At 37.1% G+C, this 21,610-nt stretch overlaps 2 protein-coding genes across 2 annotated transcripts; one reads left to right on the top strand and one right to left on the bottom strand.

The window, feature by feature from the left end:
• Positions 1-18: 18 nt before the first annotated feature.
• On the top strand, positions 19-7,052 carry LOC131773490 (ubiquitin carboxyl-terminal hydrolase isozyme L5). Its single transcript, XM_059089456.2, has 12 exons — positions 19-114; positions 1,285-1,348; positions 1,859-1,964; positions 2,061-2,186; positions 2,828-2,889; positions 3,646-3,776; positions 4,441-4,504; positions 5,022-5,136; positions 5,264-5,296; positions 5,408-5,545; positions 6,213-6,311; positions 6,863-7,052. The coding sequence occupies exons 1-12, from the start codon at positions 39-41 to the stop codon at positions 6,905-6,907; spliced, it is 1,059 nt and encodes a 352-aa protein (XP_058945439.2). The 5' UTR covers positions 19-38; the 3' UTR covers positions 6,908-7,052.
• On the bottom strand, positions 6,967-21,399 carry LOC131773471 (anaphase-promoting complex subunit 5-like). Its single transcript, XM_059089439.2, has 21 exons — positions 21,213-21,399; positions 21,011-21,090; positions 18,695-18,804; positions 18,271-18,472; positions 17,520-17,580; positions 16,764-16,865; positions 16,303-16,511; positions 15,399-15,480; positions 15,045-15,137; positions 14,652-14,719; positions 14,066-14,179; positions 13,325-13,481; positions 12,597-12,671; positions 12,222-12,343; positions 11,427-11,504; positions 10,680-10,733; positions 10,053-10,200; positions 9,403-9,472; positions 8,685-8,780; positions 7,812-7,906; positions 6,967-7,267 (listed from the first exon to the last, which is right to left on the bottom strand). The coding sequence occupies exons 1-21, from the start codon at positions 21,372-21,374 to the stop codon at positions 7,148-7,150; spliced, it is 2,298 nt and encodes a 765-aa protein (XP_058945422.2). The 5' UTR covers positions 21,375-21,399; the 3' UTR covers positions 6,967-7,147.
• Positions 21,400-21,610: the final 211 nt, after the last annotated feature.

The following is a 21,610-nucleotide window of genomic DNA, read 5'->3' as shown; positions in this document are numbered from 1 at the left end:
AGGGCCTGGACACTGGCAGGAAAAAAAATTATTTCAAGATGGCTTCTGGCGGAGGCGAATGGTGTTTGATTGAGAGCGATCCTGGTGTATTCACTGAATTAATTCGAGGTTTTGGTACGTACTGAGATTATAGTTGACCATGTAGCATTCTCTTGTAATACGAATAATCTCGTTTTCTATTGGGAACAGAGTCGAGATCATCCTGTTATCGTTCGATTTTGACCTTCCAGCGGGGAAAAAATTATCACCATGATGGTATAAGATTACGTTGCAGCCATTCCTTGATATTTAAGACGTTTCTCAACCTAACAGGCACTATCAATCGCTATGAACTTGGTGATGATTAACCCGATCGCAGTGAGATGGAATCGCTTTTATTGCACGTTTCTGTTCCCTCTCAGAGCTCTTGTATTTTTCTTTGCATTTAATTTATTCCGCTGTCAAATTAAACACGTGTCGTTGTTTCACATGCAACCATTCACTTGCAAAAGAAATCAGGGAATAGAGAGGGAGGCCCTTAGTCCAGGCTTTGTGATTTCTCAACATTCAAACTTGATATATTTATATTAATTTTATATTTATGCCATTTTCATGGATAGTTTCCCAGAATACAAGTCTTTTCTTTGAGTCGTCCACATGAGGGTTTACATTGTACCTTATTCTAATTGAAAGCAGTACACTGTTGGATAGCGTGGAAGTTAGTTTGTTGATGAAAAAAGTGAGGAAAATGTAGGAAATGTAATGTTCATTATAGAGCAACAGCTTTGTAGGATTTTTGCACTATGACAGGAAATGCTTCACAGCACTTACACCTAATCGTCATATGTGGTGCAAAAAAATTGTGCCCAAGGTTTAATACTTTTTTTTTAGTTCCTCTTTTTAAATATAGTATTTGAAAACATGCCTATCGTGACCATGGATATCATAGCTACTGCTTGTCACATAGCCTAACTCTTCCTGTCTTTTCTCTATTTTCTCACCAACTTACTGTACATGTAACTCTAAAATACATTGAAACTTTCTTTGGGGTACCCCTCTCTTGAGCCTCTTTTCCTGAAAAAAGATCCCCACAGGATTACAGAAGGGCATGCACTGGACCCACTTTGGTCAATATCTAGATTCTATAGAAATGGTACATGTATATCCTTTGTGAAAATGCCCAATGGAACAACTTGTAGTCAATCATTCATTTATTTTCCCTCTTTAGATAAAAGTATCTCGATTTCCCATTACCAAACTGCTGTTACTGTATAATAATGTTTGCTATTTAATATTTTACTGAAGGATGTTCTGGCATTCAAGTGGAAGAGATTTACAGCCTTGATGAGGCATCTCTCGATGAGTTAAGGTAATACTGAGACAGCAGTTCTGCTATCTTTTCAATTTGATAGATGATTTACGAGCAATCTTCACAAGCTTTTTTCACTTGTTGCGTTAGTCTCTTGTGCTTAGAGTCTCAGGGAGAATACAACCTATACATTTTGAGTTATTTTAACTGGAAATAAATGTTTTTTTTTCATTATGAGGGGTTTAAAAAAAAAACTGGTCTACAGCTATCTGTTAGACCTCTAACCACGGTTTGATTAGCCTGCAGGCAGGCTCTTGTGTTTAGGTTTGGCCTTATGGCTTTAGGCTTAGCAGCCTATAACACAATCTCCCCTCTACCTGCTACACATTTCCTTATAAATTAATTATGAGAACTTGACTTTAGATCAAGATGACAACTTCTACTCAATTAGTTTGTATATTCTCATTACCTGTTCGCAGGATAATGTAAAGATATTATGGGAGGAAGTTTTATGTTGATCACTTCTGGGAGTTAAAGGGTTAAAAACCTTTCTGTTCTTTTTAATTTCAGACCAGTTCATGGTTTAATATTTCTTTTCAAATGGAAGCCTGGTGAAGAGCCTGCAGGGCCTATTGTGCATGAAAGTCGATCTCTTGGCATATTCTTTGCAAAGCAAGTAAGTTCACCTTTTTAAACCACATTTCTTAAATTTCCTCACTGTCAGTACTAGATAGAGCTCATGGTGCATATCTACCTTAAATTATGTTTTTAGGTTATCACAAATGCCTGTGCAACACAAGCAATTTTAAGTGTGCTTCTCAACTGCAATCATCCAGACATGGATCTTGGACCAACCCTGTCAAGCTTTAAAGAATTTTCAGCAACATTTGATTCATCAGTAAGTTCAATTTCTAGAGTTATGCATCACACTCTTGTAAACTGAAATGACCAGGGTTCAACTCTCTGTAAAGTAGGATTTACACCAAGAGTCCAGTAAGATAATTTTTTGGTCTTTTTAGGCTTTAAGCCAATTACTGAATGCCCACACATTTATGAATGTCTTGTTCACTGAAATAAAAAATGTGCTCTTATCAGTTTTTCTGTTAAATTTTTACAATTATGTTTTTTTTAAGCTCTAATATTTCATTCATTCATGTAGACTTCTCTTAAATAAGTAATCTCCTAACATTCCTTTCCAACTTTTAGCTAGTCCTGAGATCATGCTGCCATGTCAAATTCCAAAGTATGACCCTAAGTTTGATGATTTACTCAATTCTCACTCCTTACAGAATGTATATGCATTACTAGCATTGTGGTGAGAATCTAAAGAATGATCTCTTCTGGGAGTCAAAGGGTTAAGAACATCATGCAGACATGGGTTCAACTCTCTCTAGAGTAAGATTTTCACCCAGAGTACAATACAATTGTGATTTGGCCTTCCTAGGCCTTAAGCCAATTACTGCATGCACACACATCTATAGATGAAATGAATAAAATAATAAATTGTTAATGATCATTTTGATCTTTTATTGATCACAGTTAAAGGGGCTCAGTCTCAGTAACTCTGATGTTATAAGACAAGTTCATAATGGTTTTGCCAGGTTTGTATCAATATTTACAAAGTGTGCAACTTATTCTTAATACTTTGAAGCATCTCAAAGTAAGTCACAATAAGTATAAGTTACAAGTGGATTTATGGTCATGATAGAGATGAGGTGACAGCAAGATGCTGAAGAGTGTGTTAGAAATCCTAAACCACAAATTGTTTGGTTTCAAGCTCTAATTCTGCATTTAACTCATGTACTGAAGGTATTGATCGACTTACTGCTTCACAGACAGATTGTCAGATGTACTGAGTTACTAACTGATTGACTGACACTAACAGACACACTGACTGACAAACTGACTTACTGTTGAAGGGCTAACACTCAGTCGCTGTCTGCTTTAAAACTCCAATTTACATCATCAACTCAATTGATAAGACCAAATTGTCTTGAATTACTGACTGATTAATTGACTAACTTACTCTATAACTGACTTACAAAGTGACTGATGCATCAACTAATTCCTGACTGACTAACGTACTGACTACTGTCTTATCAACTGAAGGATTGATTGACTGACTGGCTCACTGACAGACTTACATTGTGTACTGATTGAATGATGCACTGACTGGTTACTGACAGGTGTACTTAAAGACTAACTGATTGAATGAATGAGTGACTAATTGATTGATTGACGTAATAATTCAAAAGGCTTCTCCAATTACCATAGTAACACTATTCAAAGGAAATGTTCAAGTATCCCTAACAAGTTTCACAAAATGTCATTCCTCATCCATTTTCTTGTTACTTCAGGCAACAGATGTTTGAATTTGATGCCAAACTTCCTCCAAAAGACGACAATGTATATCACTTTGTTGCATATGTTCCAATTCTTGGTAAACTGTATGAGCTGGATGGCTTAAGAGATGGGCCTATTGACCTTGGTAATGCTCTTATTGAACTGTACTGTCAAATTTCATCCAATTTATAATGGTAATAGGAATGAGTGAAGTCCAGTTTGGTCTGTGATCATACAGCTGTCTGAGTGATTGTCAAAATTGGACAACTGCTCTCTTACCGAGAGAATTGGACAACGCAAAGTCATCATACCCAGTAATCAAAACCACAACAAAATTTTTTAAGCTTACTGTCCATTTACCCAAGCATGACATGTTAACTGTCCTTGTAACTGTTCTACTACACAGTCCAATAGCAAGCCCAATGCACACACTGTCCTATTAGTGCTCTTATTTGGCTGGTGATAACCAATCGCATTCCACAATAATTTTGTCATGTACAATATTTACAGCTGTTTGCAATACATATTGAAACACAAATCATGTTATCTATAGATATGAGCCTCTCATCCAGTTCTCACATTTTTTTGTATCCATCTCACGGAACTGAACATAAGTTGTTCTCTGTCAACTTGTCACACAGTACAACTTCCAAACATTGATTAGTGTTTCCACATCTTCTGAAAGTTAGACATTTCAATCTGTACTAGGCAAACAATTGAGTCAGAGGGAGGTTTAAGTTAGTTGAATTTTTTAAAATTTTCTGTGGGTGCAAATTTAAACACTAACTCATTTATTTGCATCTTGTTAGGACCATGTACTCCTGAAAACTGGCTCGCCACATGCAAACCAATCATTGAAACAAGAATGCAGAAGTATGTAGTCCTACAAAGCATTTATTTTCCCAGTTATAGTTCCTGTTATTTTTAGGAAGTTATTTCTGTTTTTCTGCACAACCAGGAGGTTCTTTAAAAACAACTTTTTACAAAATAAGGTGGGATACTTTAGGGACAGTAACAAATGAAGCTGTTTGAACATGGAGAAGCTCTAACATGGCTTTGTTTGCTTAACCCTTTAACTCCCGTGAGTGACCAAGACAGAATTTCTCCTTACTATCTTTATACAATATCATGCAGACAAGTGGTGAGAATAAAAAAAAATACATCGATTTGGGGATAATTAGTTGATCCAATACTAAATTCTCTGAACTAACATGAAGATTGTATGGTTGACAGTAAGGAGAATTACAAATTTGATCTGGGAAATTAAGGGTAAACTATCTCATTGTGAATACTGAGCAGAGGTAATGCATATCAACCTCATGGCGACTGTTTCATTGAGTAAAACTATGCATTAAAACCCAACTTTGTTTTATGATTTTACTAATCTCAGATACTCAGCAGAGGAAATTCACTTCAATCTCATGGCAATTGTTTCATCAAGGAAAGCTCTTCACCTTAAAGACATTGACAGACTAAACCAGAGGAAGCAAAATATTCTGGATCAGGTCTGAGCACATTTTATTTCTAACAATTGGTCAGATGAGTATGGATTTTTTTCCTCTGAATTTGACTTTTTCAATCCATCATCAAGTGATAACAAGTTAATTATTTTTTCTAATGCTAATTTTTCAGCTGGAAGAATTAAAAAGCCGGACTTCAGCTGAGGTAATTTTTCAAAACCATAGCTTTCTGTTCTATTCTGTTAAAATTGATGTAAAGTTTTGTCAAGATAATGAGACCAGTTGAAATACAGCCTACTTTTTTTAATTTTTGCAGGGAGGGGAGGGAATGGAGACAGACCAGATGGCAACATCGGTCAATGATTGTCAGGCTATTTTAAAGAATATCGATGGTGAACTTTCTCGGCTACAGACACTTATTGCTGGAGAAGATGACAAAATGTTGCGATATAAGGTAGGAATTGAATCTTGTTGAAGGCAGATTAAGGAAGAATTTTCAATTGTACATTACAATCAAATGTTAAAAATTCAACTCTACATAGATACTAAAAACTGAAAAAAAAAACAAAAACAAAAACAAAATTGTTCACTAAGAAGATGTAAAAATACAAATTAGAAACAAAGAATTCAAAAGCTTTTGCAAATAAAAAAGTGTTAATGGCCTTCTTAAACTTGCTTAAAGATTGGGTGTTTCTGATAGAGCCTGGAAGATCGTTCCACAATTTAGGGGCAGCCACATGGAAAGATCGATGGCTGAGTGTGGTGAGTGTTTTACCCCTGCAAGGAGCAAGGAGTAAGCTGTCATTGGAACGTAAATCATATCTTCTGGTGTCTCTAACAGAAGTCAGCTCACTGTTTGCATATGTGAGGTCATCACTCAATGATGCATATCATAAACACAATTTCATGCATAACTGACACATTAAAAATGGCTCCTTTTTCCTTTACATTGGTAAGGTGATGTTCCACACTGAGTAAATGTGACACACACACCCCCCCCCCCCTCTTTAAGTTCCTTATCTCTCCTGTTTGAACAGGAAAGATTGAACTCTTCTGTTTAAACAGAAATATCCAATTTTTTTAAATCAAAAACTTTCTCTTGAATTCTTGAAAATTTTCAGGTTGAAAACATAAGAAGAAAACACAATTATCTACCACTGATTATGGAACTTCTAAAAGTTCTGGCCAAACAAGGAAACCTGGTGCCATTGGTGGAGAAAGTATGTTAACCTTGTGAGGCATTTTTATGACCTATTTTATCTCACTCTGGCTGCGAAAGGAAATGCAACTTCCTCACAAAGAGATATTAATGCCCTGGAAAAAGAAATCTTTTTACAGAATTTGTGTGCACTGAGTCAGATTGAGATCCACATTCACTTTTTATCTGGCAAGATGTAGTTGCATTCTTGGTCAGACAAGTTTTTCATATTAGTTTTTATCCCATACCAAACTTTTATGGCCAGTGTACAAAGGAGGCAAAGCATGTGAACAGGAGGCAAAGTGTGATTGTTAGGATCTGGGAGGGAATTAGTTAATTCATTAATTCCACTTCATGCTAATTTATTACAACAGTGTTTTGTGTTTCACAAACTGGACAAGTTTTGGTAGTCTTGTTGTTCATTGCCATGTGAAAGCTCCTCAGCATCTTTATAACGGCTTGGCTCATTTTTTAAGATTTGAAGGATTGTGATCATCTTCCTATGGTGATTTTTAGGTAATAAAATGTTGGAAGTCTCTTCACTTGTTCAGATATACTTTGTTTTTCTTTCAGGCAAAAGAGGAAGTACAGGCCAAGAAGGCAGAACAGGCTAAATAAAGCAATGAGATGTTTCTTTTATTTCATAAGCAACAACTGTACAGCAGCAATTTATGAGTTATTAAAAGGTTTCTGTATATGTTTTGTACACACCTGTTATTCCAGGGATAACATTAAACTAAATTTCCCTCATTAATGAAAACAATGTTTCCTTGTTTATTTGTCCAGCAGACAATTCCTTAACAACACCACGCTTGCAATTCCTTGCTATGCTTTCTCAACTGCTAAAACGATATCTACTTATAAAACAAACAGTGAAGACCGAGCGCTGTATGCTGGTTGTCTTTGGATGATTTCACAGCACTCAGCTGCACAGGCATTTCTCTCGATGGTGAAACCCAGCTCATCGTATATCCTCGCCTAAGAAAAGTGAAAAACGGTCATTTTAAGTAATAAATGCCAAGAAAAAGTTGAGCAGGGACTAGTCCTCAGAAAGAGCTCCCTGTTCTTTGTCTCCTGTCAATGAGTAAGTTACAAACGTTCTGAGGCTCTGGGGCCTTCTTTAGAAGATAGCTAGAATAGAAGACGCCGAGTTAATTTTAAAAACCTTTTGACGTGGTGTTCATGCAGAAGTAGAAAAGAGACACCCGTCTTCGCCATAGTAAACTTCCCTAAACACCGCACCGACTAATACACACATTTTAAATCAAATTCCGTAAGTAATCTGGAATGGCTTTGGTTTTGCCTTTACATGGCCCTGTCGTTGGTCTACAAGCTCGAGCCGCTCTCTCAACCAATCAGATGCAAAACTAAACACCATCGCATGGTGGTTTCTCATGTTCCTCTAAGCGCGAGGTCGGTCACGTGTTTGCTTTGTTCTCATTGGTTCCGTATTCCAAAACTTTTTATGGCTTTAATTTATGACCCCTAAATCATCAGACGCGACTCTTGGCTTAATCGTCACCTGAAAGTATAAGACATCTCTGGTTTTGTCGGCAGCCCCTAACTTCCTAAATCCTTTCACGATCCTTTCCAGCGTCGGCAAAGCAGAACGCAAGTCTAATGAATAAAGAAACAAGAAATGTAAGTAACTTTTCTTTCTGACTTTGAGTTGCAATGCGTTTCAAGACACTAGCAACATTTCTAAGGTATCACGGACGTTATCGAATAAACGAGGACACGAAAGCACTCTTACAATAGCGACAGCTGTCTTTTGGCTTTACTGTTGTAACAGAGATAATTAAAAAGTACCCATGGAAGAAGTTACACCAGCCCCTCCCCACCCCCCCCCCTTCCCCTCCTTCTGCTTTTTTAAAAGCTGTAAAAGCCCACCAGGATGAAAGCTAAATACGAATACATTACGACACCCAAATACAATTGGTGTGAGAAATGAAAAAAAGGTAGAGAATAAACCAAGAAAAATATGGAATACAATATTTAACGTCCTTCAGACATCCTTATTTGCTCGTGTTCCTTAAATTCACCGTTAACAGTCTATTGCTTTTGGTTTCCAGCTTCTTTGTGTGCTGTTTTCCCGCCACCAGTACAAGGAGAATTCGCACCATTTTTAAAGCAAAATGCCTGCACCATATTTTCGCTCGCAAGGTTTCGCTTGAGCCGGTTTCGCGGGTGCAAATTTCTCTTCGATCAACCAAAACTCCTATGTCAAGTTATCCACAGACGCCAATTTTTTTAACAAATTCCTTGTTCGAAACCCGGAACTTATTAAAGAGGAATTTGTTAACGTCCTTCATGGACACTACCCAGGATAAATTACTACTGCGAATGCGACATTATGCATTATTCGATAAAATACTATTCTCGTTGCTCTAGTTACCAGTTTCACGGCGGCTCTTATCCTGATTTTGCGATGAGGCAGTCAGCTGACACTTGACCAACAAAAACCGAGCACAGCACTGCACGTACAAAGAACCTAGGGATAAGGAATGACCGACGTAACATTGCTTTGTCATGCGAATGACTGCAATTTGTAAACTGAATCACTATATAACGAAAACATAACTTCGTTGGAGATGATTGTGATCCAGTAATTCTTGGGTTGTAATTCGGGTGACATTTTAATGCTGCATGCCTACAATCAGCTATTTTTTTGAGCTCTTTCAAAAATGACAGGAAACTTTAATCTTTGAATGTTCGTTTATAAGTACCTGACACTGTCATGGTAAAACGTCAGTTAAGTCTGTATTTAAGTCCAGTGGCCCACCCACCACCCAGCCGGAGCTTATTCCGGTTTCCTTTGCATAGAGAGACGAAGAGTATCACTACTCCTCCATGGATGGGATGCAAATCCTTTGCAAGGTTACCCCCAGTAATTGCTTCCCTGGCAATTTGCTAGTACCCATTTATACTCCTGTGTGGAGAGGGGCACTGTGACAGTAACATGCTTAGCTCTAGAACACAACACATTGACCCAGCCAGGTCTCAAACCCAGATCTCTCGACCCGGAGTCCAGCGCACTGACCACTAGGCCACCACTTCTCCTCTTCACATTGACATACGTGTGGGAATTTACATTTCAAGAGCTCTTAACTCACCATGTGATAGGATCTGAACCATGGTTCTCTTGATCAGAGCCACAGCTTTTTCTGGTAAACCTAAAGATAGCTGAAAGAGACAGTGTTGTGTTTTACGTTACTGCTACAATTAGAGTGAATGATGACAGTTTATGATGTTCGATAATACCATAAAACTAATTTTTATTGAGTATATAAAGAATCTGTTTGCGCTACTAGATTGTGATTGGTCAAGAAATGATGGTACTGTTCTCACAAACAATAGAATGCAGAATTGAAACTAATCCTGACTTAATTACTCGCGTTTTCCCGTGCTAAAGATCGTCTCTTCACTTTGAGCTCTGTTACTACTCAAGAGCTTGTGGACGTGCAACCGTAAGCGAACTTGTTCCAAAGAAGGTTTTAACCCACCTCAAAACATATATACCTTTAATAGTTGTCTAAGTAACTAATGCAATGCATTACATTCACGAATACAAACGAAAAAAACGCGTATGCCGAACGGATGCATCCAAAATTGAACAAAGCTTTTCTCTTGAACGCTCCTTTGGCGCACTGAAAACTGAATCCGAACTAAACCAAGACTCCACTTGCATCGATATCTAAGTTTAACAACAAGAAAATACCTTGTAATACAGTTAATAGTTTTCTCGCCATTGTAAGACATATACCTGGATTTGTGCAATGTAAAGTGAGGCTAAAGCAGCGGAGTTGTCCATGTAGTGTGAGCATGAGGTGGTCAAGCAGTCAAGGGCGTGAGGCAATGCAGATACTGGGTCACTCAGCAACAAAAAGAGCTGCGTTAGGGCTAAAAGAATTCTGAGGGTAAATGAAAACAATACAGACATGAATACTCATTACCGGTAACTTGTCAAACTGCGGTAGGTGCGGTTGTTTGGTGACAAGCACACTGTTCATGTACGATTAAGAAGTTTGTAACAGTCTTGAGTACATGAAGAGAGCATGACATTGGAGTGGTCCAATAACGATATTTCAGTAACAGCTCATTAACAAGTCAAGCATTCCAAATACGTCAATTAAGACACTAATGATCAAGATCGATGTCTAGCTAAAAGTGTAGCAAATAGTTCCAAATTGCACGGAAACGTCCAAAATTGCATGAAACCGTTGGAAACCCGGCGGAACCAGAGAAGGAGGGCGCTGGAGGTTGATTAAAGGGCAAAGTTAAAAAAAATGTTTCTAGCTTAATTGGCAATTTACATAGACTGCTTCTTTGAGTTTACATTTAAATTCTACCAAGGTCATCATGGCTCTTGAAAAGGAATATCTCACAATACCTTGCTTTGTATTCAGCAGCTGATTTCTTCTCATCATTAAGGAACACCTTGTCTCTGGAATAAGCCAAACATATAAACCATCATTTTGTGAGTCAAAAGGATTTTCAAAAATCAAAGAAGTCGCATTTAAATGTAAAAACTTATACTTAGAATAAAGGGGGTAAGTTCCTAAAGAAACTGTGTTTCTGCATAGTTGGGGTATAACAAGATAATTTGGTTTTATCAACTGAGTTGTTAATAGTTCGTATAGTGTGATTGTCCGGGTGAGTGTAGTTCTGAAAAGAACTGTTGTTGGTGACTCACCCGGACGATCACACTATACGAACTACTGATACTCCTGGGTTCAAACCATTTACTTTACTGAGTTGTTAATGCAAAATTCCCACCGCAAAAAGTTTCTAAAGCTGACGTTTCGAGGTTAGCTACTGCCTATGTAGTGTTCATTACTGCGAAGATCGCTTTCATATTCACGCTTTTGATTGTTACACAAATTCTCCTTGTCAGCTCTGTAGGAAATATATGGAGAAGAGTGTAAAGAATATACATACTGATGTTAGCTTGTAAAGGTTAACTCTTTCAATCCAGGGAGACACCAAAATGGATGTTAAATGTTCCCTTTTTTAGGTCATTTTCAGAAGGTTGTATGACATGACCCCTGAAAATTACCAATAAGTACCCGCTTAGATATGTAACACTTCCAACTATCCTCTACACAACAGGTTGTGTAAGTTTCATGTAAATTGTTACCTTGAGCTTTCAAGTAGCTTCTCTAACCTAGGAAATGCTGTGGTGTAATCTCCTAAGTGAAGTAAATTCAAAGCGGACCTAAAAGAGAGAAAGATAACTTTTATCATGGCCTAATTCATTTCTCTTCTTTTTACTGGCCAGGGGCCCTCAAATGATCTGTAAATAACCGCCTACAATACTCAGAAGTTGTACCGTCCGTCACACTGTGTTTTGATTCCAACAATCATGATTCTGCTCAAGCGCAGTTTGTGCCCTCGCTCTCCGGCCAAAAATGACAATTCACTTCCCTATGCTGTAAGAGAGTGGTTCTCAGTTGTCCCACACGAACGTAATGTGTCAGTACCGAGCAGTTCAATGATCTACCGAAGCCGAAGGCTTAAAATAGTTTTAGCGAGAAAAAAAAATTCAGATTGTTGGGATTTCAGCAAAATGTAAAAGCTCCCAAAATGTCTAATTTCCAGAGGCCCCTTACGCTCGTAAACGGACTCATTCATATCGCTAAAAGGAAGTTTCTCTTTCACAGGTTTACCATAACTTAAACACGGGTGAAACTTAACCATAAATTATCAGTACGTGATCCATCAAAAACTTGAAGACAACAGACAAAAGTTTCAACCAGAGAAATCATGCTGCAGTGAGAAGGGAGAACAAAAGTAAGTGTTCAGATCTTCGGAAGTCAAAAGTGAGAACTTTAACGCGTGATAAGTAAGAAAAAAACCGTATTCCCTCAGTGTATGATATACTCCCTAAAAACAGCCCTGTGGCAAGTGCAATAATTAACTAAAACTTATTTACCTATACTCGGCCTCAGGTTCATCTAGTGCTGCTAATTGTTCAACACACGCTTTTGCTCTCTCCATGTTACCTTGAAGTAAAGCTTTATTGTGATCTATGATAGCTCCTGTTGTCATCCATAGCTGTTCACACAATTACAGAGAAAAGACATAAAAGAGAAAGGTGTAGAAATGAAAAGTTTTGCACTCCAATTTCTTGTTGGTCTTGCTGTTAAAATGATATCACTGATGGAAAAAAGACCAAAGATTCTCAGTCTTGATTTTTGGGCTTCAAATGTGAAGTTTCAAAGACTAACAACCATTCTGATCTTTGAGTGCTTTATTGAACAAATATGGGCTAATTTTACTATCAGTAAGTTGACAAGATTCTGCTCACCTGAGATAACCTAGAATGTTCAGGAAACTTTGTTCTGCAAAATGATAGGATATCTGAGGCCTCTTGAAACATTCCCTGCAACAACAAACAGATGGGTTATGAGGTTAACTAAAATTTCAGTACTTTCTTCATTTTGTTTGAAAAAAAAGGTAATTGGAAGAGCACATATGGAATATTTTAGCTTCTTTTTACCTGTCAGTGGATGACTTACTAAGACATGTTGGTTGTTGTGCCTGTTTGTTGGCTGGCTATTTTTCAAGCACTAAACATTCACATAGTTGTATAGAGGACCTTGCTCTACACAAGGAGAGAGCCAAAGGTCAATAGTCCAAAAGCCTTTTCCAGATGTCACAGAGCCCCCATGAAAATTACCTCAAGAAATTATTAGAAGGCTATCTCAACATGAATGAGTTTCCTCAGTAGTGGTAAATGAGTATCAAATATAAATGTTTCCTTATCTTTGGCTCTTTTTTTCCTCGCATGTGCTTTGAGCATGAACTTTCAGCCTTGTTCAGTTTTCCCCACCCCTTCCCTCCCTCTTTCCACTGTTTATTCAGTGTGATGGGTGCCTGTTTCCCTTTCCAGCCATAACAGCAGTCTCCATCTAGGAGCTGGCTGCTAATGGTGGAAGCTCCTGGATGTCTCAGGCACCCAACCTCCACTTAGCCTGCAGTTGTTAACACAGTTAAAAAAGGAAATTTTATAAAAATCTCTTCAGTATAGCTTACTCTGTCAGCATGTTGTTCTGCAAGACTACACAGTGACAGACATGTGGCCTCTGCACTTTGTATACCAGCTGCACCTCTACTAACAGATGTCATTAGGTCACTGCTGGCTGAAGTGTTTTGATGAAGTGCAAACTGGGTGAAGATGCTCGCAATACAACTGAAAAAAGATAATGAGTGTATCAACAAAGAGAATGACAAGATGTGTTTGTTCATGAAGGTTAAGATTATCAATTAAAGTTTAGTTGTCAATGGTTACTCTCAGTTGTAGAGTCAAGGTACCTTCTCAGGTAATGAGGTTGAGTGCCTAGGCATTGCTATATGAAATATAGCATGATAGTTAGCTTCTATTGGTGCATTTTGGCATTCTCTTATTGGTATGTATCATATGACCTTTAGTGCCCCACACCTGCTTTTAATGAAAAACATTGGATGCAACCCCCCCCCCCCCCCCCCAATGAGGGCTGTATATGATGGAGCAATAAAACTATCCTAAAGTCAAAAGTGGTCCATGTGGCACTCAGTTAAAGAATCTATTCTATAAAAACTCAAACTAACCCTTCTCTAGACCCAAAGTAAATATTGCAATTTCGAGTAACTTTCCCGTACTGCCAATAGAGTTTTAAAAAGAAGCTAATTAAATGAGTTTTGAAAAGTAGATCCCTGCAAGTAGTGGATGCCAAAACCTCTCAGGGTACATATCCTGTGAGATAGAAACTTTTAATATAACTGAGTAAAACTTACTTTTTACCATAGATCTGCCAAATAGCTGCCTGTTGGACATGTGCTGCAGAGTTCAAGTCACCTAGTGCCTTCTGAGAGTTGATGATATTGATTTGGGTAAGGTTTTGTAGAACTCTGATGAAAAAAAAAGTGATGTACATAAATACAAAGCTTTGATATTGTATGTCTTGATAGTTTGTACATGAAATCAAAAATATCAATGAGGTAAAAAAATTGACCAAGTTTTAAAGCTATCTCAGGAAATAGAGCAAATTGCAATTTGAAAGTCCAGATGTAGAGAAAGACCTATTTTGTCTTGTCACAAGTGTGGGACAAGGAAAAAATTCTGAGTTCCCATAAGGAATCAAACCTCAAACCTTGAGATAAATGCAAAGCTTTGATCTTTCTTCATTTCTTTTTACAAGTTCAAAATACACCATCTTTCATATTCTATTTACAGATGCTTAAAGTATCTCAAGAAAAATTTGTATCTTCACATCCACAAAAATAAGATAAAATTATTCTTGAAGCTTAAAGCCAAGTTTAAAGTCGTTGTCATGCACATCCAAAATTCTAACACCTAAAATTACATCATGCCATATCTTACTTAGGGGGTGGTACTCCAGCCATGGCATCATACTGACAGTGATTCAACATTCCAAGAGAAGTCAAGTACTGAACAATAAAAGCGATAAAACACAAATAAGGTCAAGTATACATTTAAGAAATACAAAGCAAACATTACCAACAATATACCTGAGTGTAGGAATCTCAAAATGCAGGTTTTTTTTTTAACACAAGTCTCAGTGCTAGTGTTTCTCAAAGATCTGAAGTAACTTTGTGTCTCTGAATGCATAAGAAAGACTAGTTCTCCTTTTCTATGACTGTCTGTAAGTTGTATTAACCATTTCTTCAATATAATTTCATAAACTGGGAGGTATATACCACTTCAAGACAAAGGATGAAAAATAATTCCAAAATACGCCTTAATTCTACTTACAGGAATTTTGAGCTCAGCAGCCCTTGCAACAAATCTGTCCAACAAAAGCTTTGCTTGAGAACTGCCATCCATTTCTAACCGATAAAGCCATCCCTGAAGAAGCCAGAAATCATCATATCTCGTGAAATAAAAAAAGTATTATAATACTGAAAATCATACTCCTGTCAAAAGTCTAGTATACAACATTGTATGAAAAACTTTCTTTTCTATATAGAAAATTTGATTGTTCCTACAAACCCAAGCTATGAACCATGATTTTTAATATGTAGTCAGTAAACATTTGGCAAATAAACTGCTTGATTTTTGGCTTTAATATTACTGAACAGAACTAAACAATGGTGAAATGTAACTTGCCAAACAATGCTCCAAACAAACATGATCATTGGTTTCCTGTGCAATTTGAATGGCTTCCTTCAAAGCTGCTAGTGCTTCTTCCCTGAAAAACAGTTTGGAATTCCAATCATCTCACCAAATAGTAACAATATTTAACCATCCTTACAGAAATAGAAAGTCTTGTGTAAATGTTTGTTCCAAGGGTTCTGTTCATTACATTAATTTGTTTAATAGCCTTACATGATAAGTATAAAAACAAGCCTGACTCATGATCACATAGCTACAGACTGAGGCGTATCCCAGTTTCTATTAATAGCATTGAGTGTCTGGGTGTATCTCCATTCTCTCTCTAGATGGGATGCTACTTTATCTCAGGTTGCCCCAAGCATTTTGCTGGAGGTTTACTTATTGATCCTCTCACTCCCAGTAGTGACCAACAATCAATTTCTACTTACAGTAACCATAATTTTTTAAGCAGAGAGGTCAAGGGAAGAAAGAAAAACACCAACAAGGTGATACTCCTAGATTAAACATCAAGTTCTCAGAACTAAAATCATAAGCAATATATGGAGAAGCTACAAATAATTACTATTTAGATATTTGTGGGAAAAAGGGTTAATACTCCAAGGTGGATAGGCACAATGACAGCAGCATTGCACCCAAGGTCTTGAACTATCTCTTTCTCAATCCAGAGTCCATTGCCCCAATAATTAGTCCTCCCTCTAACCAAATGCTTCTCCTGTACACTCAGTAGGAGACTATATTGTAGGTTCAAAAAGGACTGAAAAGAGATTTCACAAGAATTGACAGCAGAGGAGGGTTGGCTAAATTATTTCCAGATGCAACATGACCACAGAAAGTCTTCCACATGACTGACACTTACAATATATAAAATCTGTGTTACATGACACCCCAGTCTACATACCTGTGACCAAATTGGCAGTGGAGTGCAGCCAGGTTCAAGGCAGCATATCTGAATCTGTGGCACCTCTCAGGCTCTGTTCCTTCCGAACTTGAGGCTATTTTTATGGCTGACTCCCTGTGCCATTGTTGTTGATCAAAATAATGATAGAGACTGTCAAGTGCTCCCTTAAATTCCTTGGCTCTTAGACAGTTGAGAAAAGTTGCATAGTGCTGTTGATAGAGAAACACATAACTAGATGATTTTACCAATTGTTTTATAATCAGTTCCAAGGATCTTGCTCATGATAAAAAAGTATAAGTATGCAAGACACATCTGATAAAATTATGAATCCATCATAAGGACTGGCTCACCAACAAGTTCTCTCTAGCTCACCTAGTAAAGGATCTAACAACAACTTCAGAGCTGTAGTTCTGTCTCTATTGTTTCTTTAAAAGATTTATAGATGAACATAAAAGACTTACAGTCTCAGCAATGTCAGGAGAAGCTGTTAAAATATCTGCTATCCTTAACTGCAATTCATGGGGTGGTAAGGCTTCTTGTTCAGTGGTCTGTATCAGAGACACCTTGAAAAAGAAAAAATAAATGTGACTTGTGGTGGGTAATAATCCCTTTCCCTATGCTCAAATGCCCCACAAACATCTAGAATCTGAGAAAAAACATAACTTTTATTGCAGTTTACTTATTATTATGTATTGTACAGTAGTAAGTGTTGTAATTCAATTTTATCCCTGGTTGAAAGTTTATTTTCAATTGATTGTACAAGCAAAAAGCCTAAACACTAATAAAAGTCAATAAAATTTAAACCCCCAAAAAATTTTTATAATTAAAAACCAAAATGAGGTTTAACCACAACAAATACACATGAAACCCATGCAGCCCTAATATGAGTTCCCTCTTACTAACTAAAAAAACATATTTCATAAACATCTCAGAATTCATCTCTTGACAAACACTTCCCTAACAGCTTCACTAACCTTGCATTTTTTTTCATATTTGAGATATTGTAAACTCAATAGGTAATTTTGTGAAGAATAAATTGCATGTTCCATTGGACTAATTACACCAAAGAAATCTATTAATCATTTGAATTGATCACCCTCAAATGTTTCATCAATTTGAGATTTCCAATTTACTAGTTTATATATACTTTACAAAATTCAACTAATGGATCTCCACTTTCCATCAAAGGCTAAGTGACAATAAATGTATTATGTTACCTGATTTGCCAGAAAAAACTCTGCTTGCCTGTTTGTAACTGGACCATGGAGGACAGGATTTCTAAAAGCATCCAGAGAAATTACACATCCTTATTCAATAAGTAAATAGTATACTAGTCTAATAAGCATGGCTAAAGATATGAAGTTTTAGACACATCTATTCTGACATAGGGACTACTCTATCATTTCATCACTGACACAAACTGAACCAGTAAATAAAATGTAAATATGTAATATGCTCTTGTGGTGTGTCATTCCCATTTCTTGTGCTGGTAAATACAACTCCTAGGTTATAAAAGATGTATATCAGAAACTAGAATCTAAAATGCTAGAAATGTTTTGAAAATGACAAAATTATTACTTCTAAAACTTTTCTGCACTGCATCAGTTGCAATCTCAAAACAGCAAGAGATCCTCAGACTTTCTTATACACCCTACTCCCCTCCTCACCCCCCAAAAAATAAGAAGCTTTTCTTGATGATGATGATGAAAACTTGGCTATCCTAACAATTCTGATATTCCAATCAAGCAATAAAATGGAAAGATTTGTTGAACACCAGAAATGATGATAGTTCTCTTTAGAAACATGCTTCTGTGTTAAGCCTGTCCAAAGAAAACATTCTAGTTATATAAGTACCCAAGCATAGTCTTTTCTATTCAGTTGATATACCCCCCCTTCCATCTGTTTCTACCCTATAATAACAAGGGAAATCACTCAGCAGCCAAGAAACACCAAAACCATTTAGCTAACCTAGACATGTTGATAACTTTTCCTTCATCTTCGTTTTCTGTACTCTGCATGCTAACATCTAAACTGGTATCCAATGCCTCCTCATCTGCATTATGTTTAAATGTTTCTGTCCCCATATAAACTTTCATCTGATCCACAAAATGACTCACTTGACCAAATGTCATCTTGTTAAATGATAAAGTCATTCGTCTTGTGAAAAGACCTTCAGATCAAAGTCAAATAGTCATCATAAACTGAAATTATCTTGGATGAATAAAATAGGTAATAAATTTAAAGAAATACAGTGATTCTTAAGTTATATAAGATCACATTTTTTCCTCTGTACCAGTAGGATTCTCACTATAGCCTGTGATAGATCTTGACTCTCAAAATTCTATCATTGACATCAAATGTACCAATTTCAATTTTTAAGCACAACACATACCAAACAGGCTCTTCTTATGCAAAGCAGGCTCTTGTCCAGTTAACAGGTCCTCCAGTGACTGAAAGAATTCTGAAAGGCCAGACACTCCAGTCTTCACACAGTTTTGTAAGCTACATGGTATAAAGCAGAATTAGAATATTATTAAAAAGGTCGCTGTAAGTCATCGTAGTGAATAAAATTGTAGTATAGTATAAAAATTTTACCCTTTAAGTCCCACCAACGAGTGAGACCAAGTAATGAGAATAAAGAAAAATAAAATATCAATTAGGGGATTATTGGTAGATCCAATTCCAAATTCTCCAAACTAACATCATATGAATTGTATGACAGACTAATGAGATCTTGAGAGTTAAAGGGTTAAGTCATGATAAAGTCACTTTCAATATAGACTGAAAAGTACAAAATAAAACCAGTACCTTGTTCATACACATGTAAACAATTGGGAGAACTTAAGAAAAGTATGAAAACACTTGATTACATCTCAGAAAGGGCTGTGTATAGGAGCAGTGAATAAAGAGAGTAGAGGGTAAATTTCTACATGAACTGTGGGTGGTGCTGCAAAGCTGGAGGAGTATAACAAGGCTTTATCACCTCAGTTGATAAATTATTTTGTAAATTGGTCACCATAACAAGTTTCAAAGCTGATTTTTTTTTTAGCATTAGCCCTTCCCCAAAGAAAATGGAGGACTTGTGGGCTGTGTGTATGTTTATACAGTTATTTCAATTTACGTTGTCGGATCAAAGCTTCAAGGGTACGATGGTGACATCCATAAAGCAGCTGCAACCTCATCCACTTGAAACCCCAACATTTCTTTCATCCAAATGGCTCGCCATCGGAGATCTTCGCTGTATGGACGAGGCATTGTTAATTTTGCTGATAATTATTCATTAAGATCCCATATTCCCCTTCAGTCTTGTCTTGTAGGCTTGAGGCTTTGATCTGACAACGTAAATTGAAATAGCTGTATGTATCTAAAGGGTAAACACTTGAAATGTCTGCTTTGACACTCTTTGCAGTGGCCAATTTATATCATCAACTCAGTTGATAAAACCTTAATTATCTGTTTGTAAAAGCAGACAGCTCCCTTGATGCCTGAAGTTTTCTGTTTACTCTGCTAGATTTTCTTGGTAACTGTTACCGGGGTCACAACTCAAAACTGAACTGACAAGAATCTTTGAGAATCCCAAAGTGAAACTTGATACTCAGTCCCATCCACTCTCTAAACCACTACCCAATTAAAATCTTCAAGAAATCCATTTTCAGGTTTACAAATCTTTTTTTCAATCAGCACTGCAAAGGGTGGAGAGGGTGGGAGGAACAAAAGACTCTCTGCAAAGCCTCTGATTGTAACCTGCATTAAGTCATTGCAGAGCCTTTTACCTACAGACAGGTGTTTTTCAGTTCAGGAAACACTCTTTAATAAGATTCTTTCGTAACCAGGACATTTTACAAGTCCCAAGAAGTGGTTGTTTCCCTGATGACAAGGTCTCAACCTTCCCAAAAAGTCAAGGTAACTAAGGAGAGGCTCCATTTCCACCTTCTTCCCTTAAACCTTTGATCTCTTGAAGTGACTGGAAAATGATTTCTCCTTATAATATAAACCCTGCATCACACTTTAGGGTCACAATATTAAAGGAAATGATCCCAAACGGTAGAAGCTCTGATTGTTAAACATATTCTCCATGTCAGCACCTTAACCCTTTAGCTCCCAGGAGTGATTGACATGTAACCTCTCCCTATAATATCCATACCTTATCCAGCAAAGAGATAGTGAGGATTGTCAAACTTATCAGGTGCAGGTTGTTGTCTTGATCTAACACCAAATTCTCATAATTAAGTTACAGGGAAATGTGTAGCAGCTAGAGGGGAGAATTGACAATCAGATCTTGGGAGTTAAAGGGTTAACAAATGTATGGAGAACAGTATTGAGAATCTGCATACTTACGTTTGGGCCATAGAAAGTGAATGCAACATATTTATGCTCTACAAGCTAAAAACAGTCTTAAGGAATTAAATAAGGCCAAGTATCTCGCCTTAAAAACGAATCTATAAAACGCAAGCTCACGTCTGCATGAAGCTTTATTAAAAAATAACTAAATTAATTAATAGTGTAGTTTGATCGTCCGGGTGAGTGTAGTCCTGAGAAGGATTGTTGTCGGTAGTGGTGACTGACGTTTCGACAACCTGTGCGGAAGTCATCATCAGAGTCAAGTGAAAGGTTGTTGTTCGACTGACTCATTCGACTGACAACAACTATTACATGTTACCCCCGGGTTCAAACCATTTACTGTATTAAATTAATTAAGTCGTCTGACCTTTTCAGAAGCAGATCCTTAAGGCCAACATCCACCGCAGTAAGCCGCTTGCACAACTCGTTTAATTCCAAATCTGGAGTCTGAAAGCGAAAAATAGTGGTTGCACAGCATTAACACTTACCACTGCGATAGTTAGATCAAGCAACCTCTCATAACATAGTTACAAAGGTAGATGAAGTACAAGCATTTACGTGTACTATACCTCAAACAATTCCAATAAAAGCAAGGATAGTTTATATCTGCATCTTTTCATACATTCTAAATCTTCTTCGTCTTCCTCATCGGTGGAGCCCATGAGCTTGATGAAAATCAAAAGAGATACCTTGTGAGGAGAAACCCAGTCTTTTTGTGACTTTGTCGCCATTTTGAAAGTTCTCCTATTTGAACATTAGCGCCAACCTCTCCAGCTCAACTATTTAGGGAGGGGTGGGTAAAAAAAAACCTCTTACATTGCCTAGAGGGGTAAAAGACTGACCCTTTCTCATTCAAACAAATACTTACCCATAAGTTCAATTTTAATTTGTATATTGCAAAGGGAATGGTGAAAAAAACACTTAATTCTATATTTGAATCAAGGTGAGTTTCATTTGAGATAGTTTT

Source organism: Pocillopora verrucosa, chromosome 4 (assembly GCF_036669915.1).
Source record: "Pocillopora verrucosa isolate sample1 chromosome 4, ASM3666991v2, whole genome shotgun sequence".
Lineage (NCBI taxonomy): Eukaryota > Metazoa > Cnidaria > Anthozoa > Scleractinia > Pocilloporidae > Pocillopora > Pocillopora verrucosa.
Note: the sequence above shows the minus strand (reverse complement) of the source record. Positions and strands in the feature narration are given on the sequence as shown.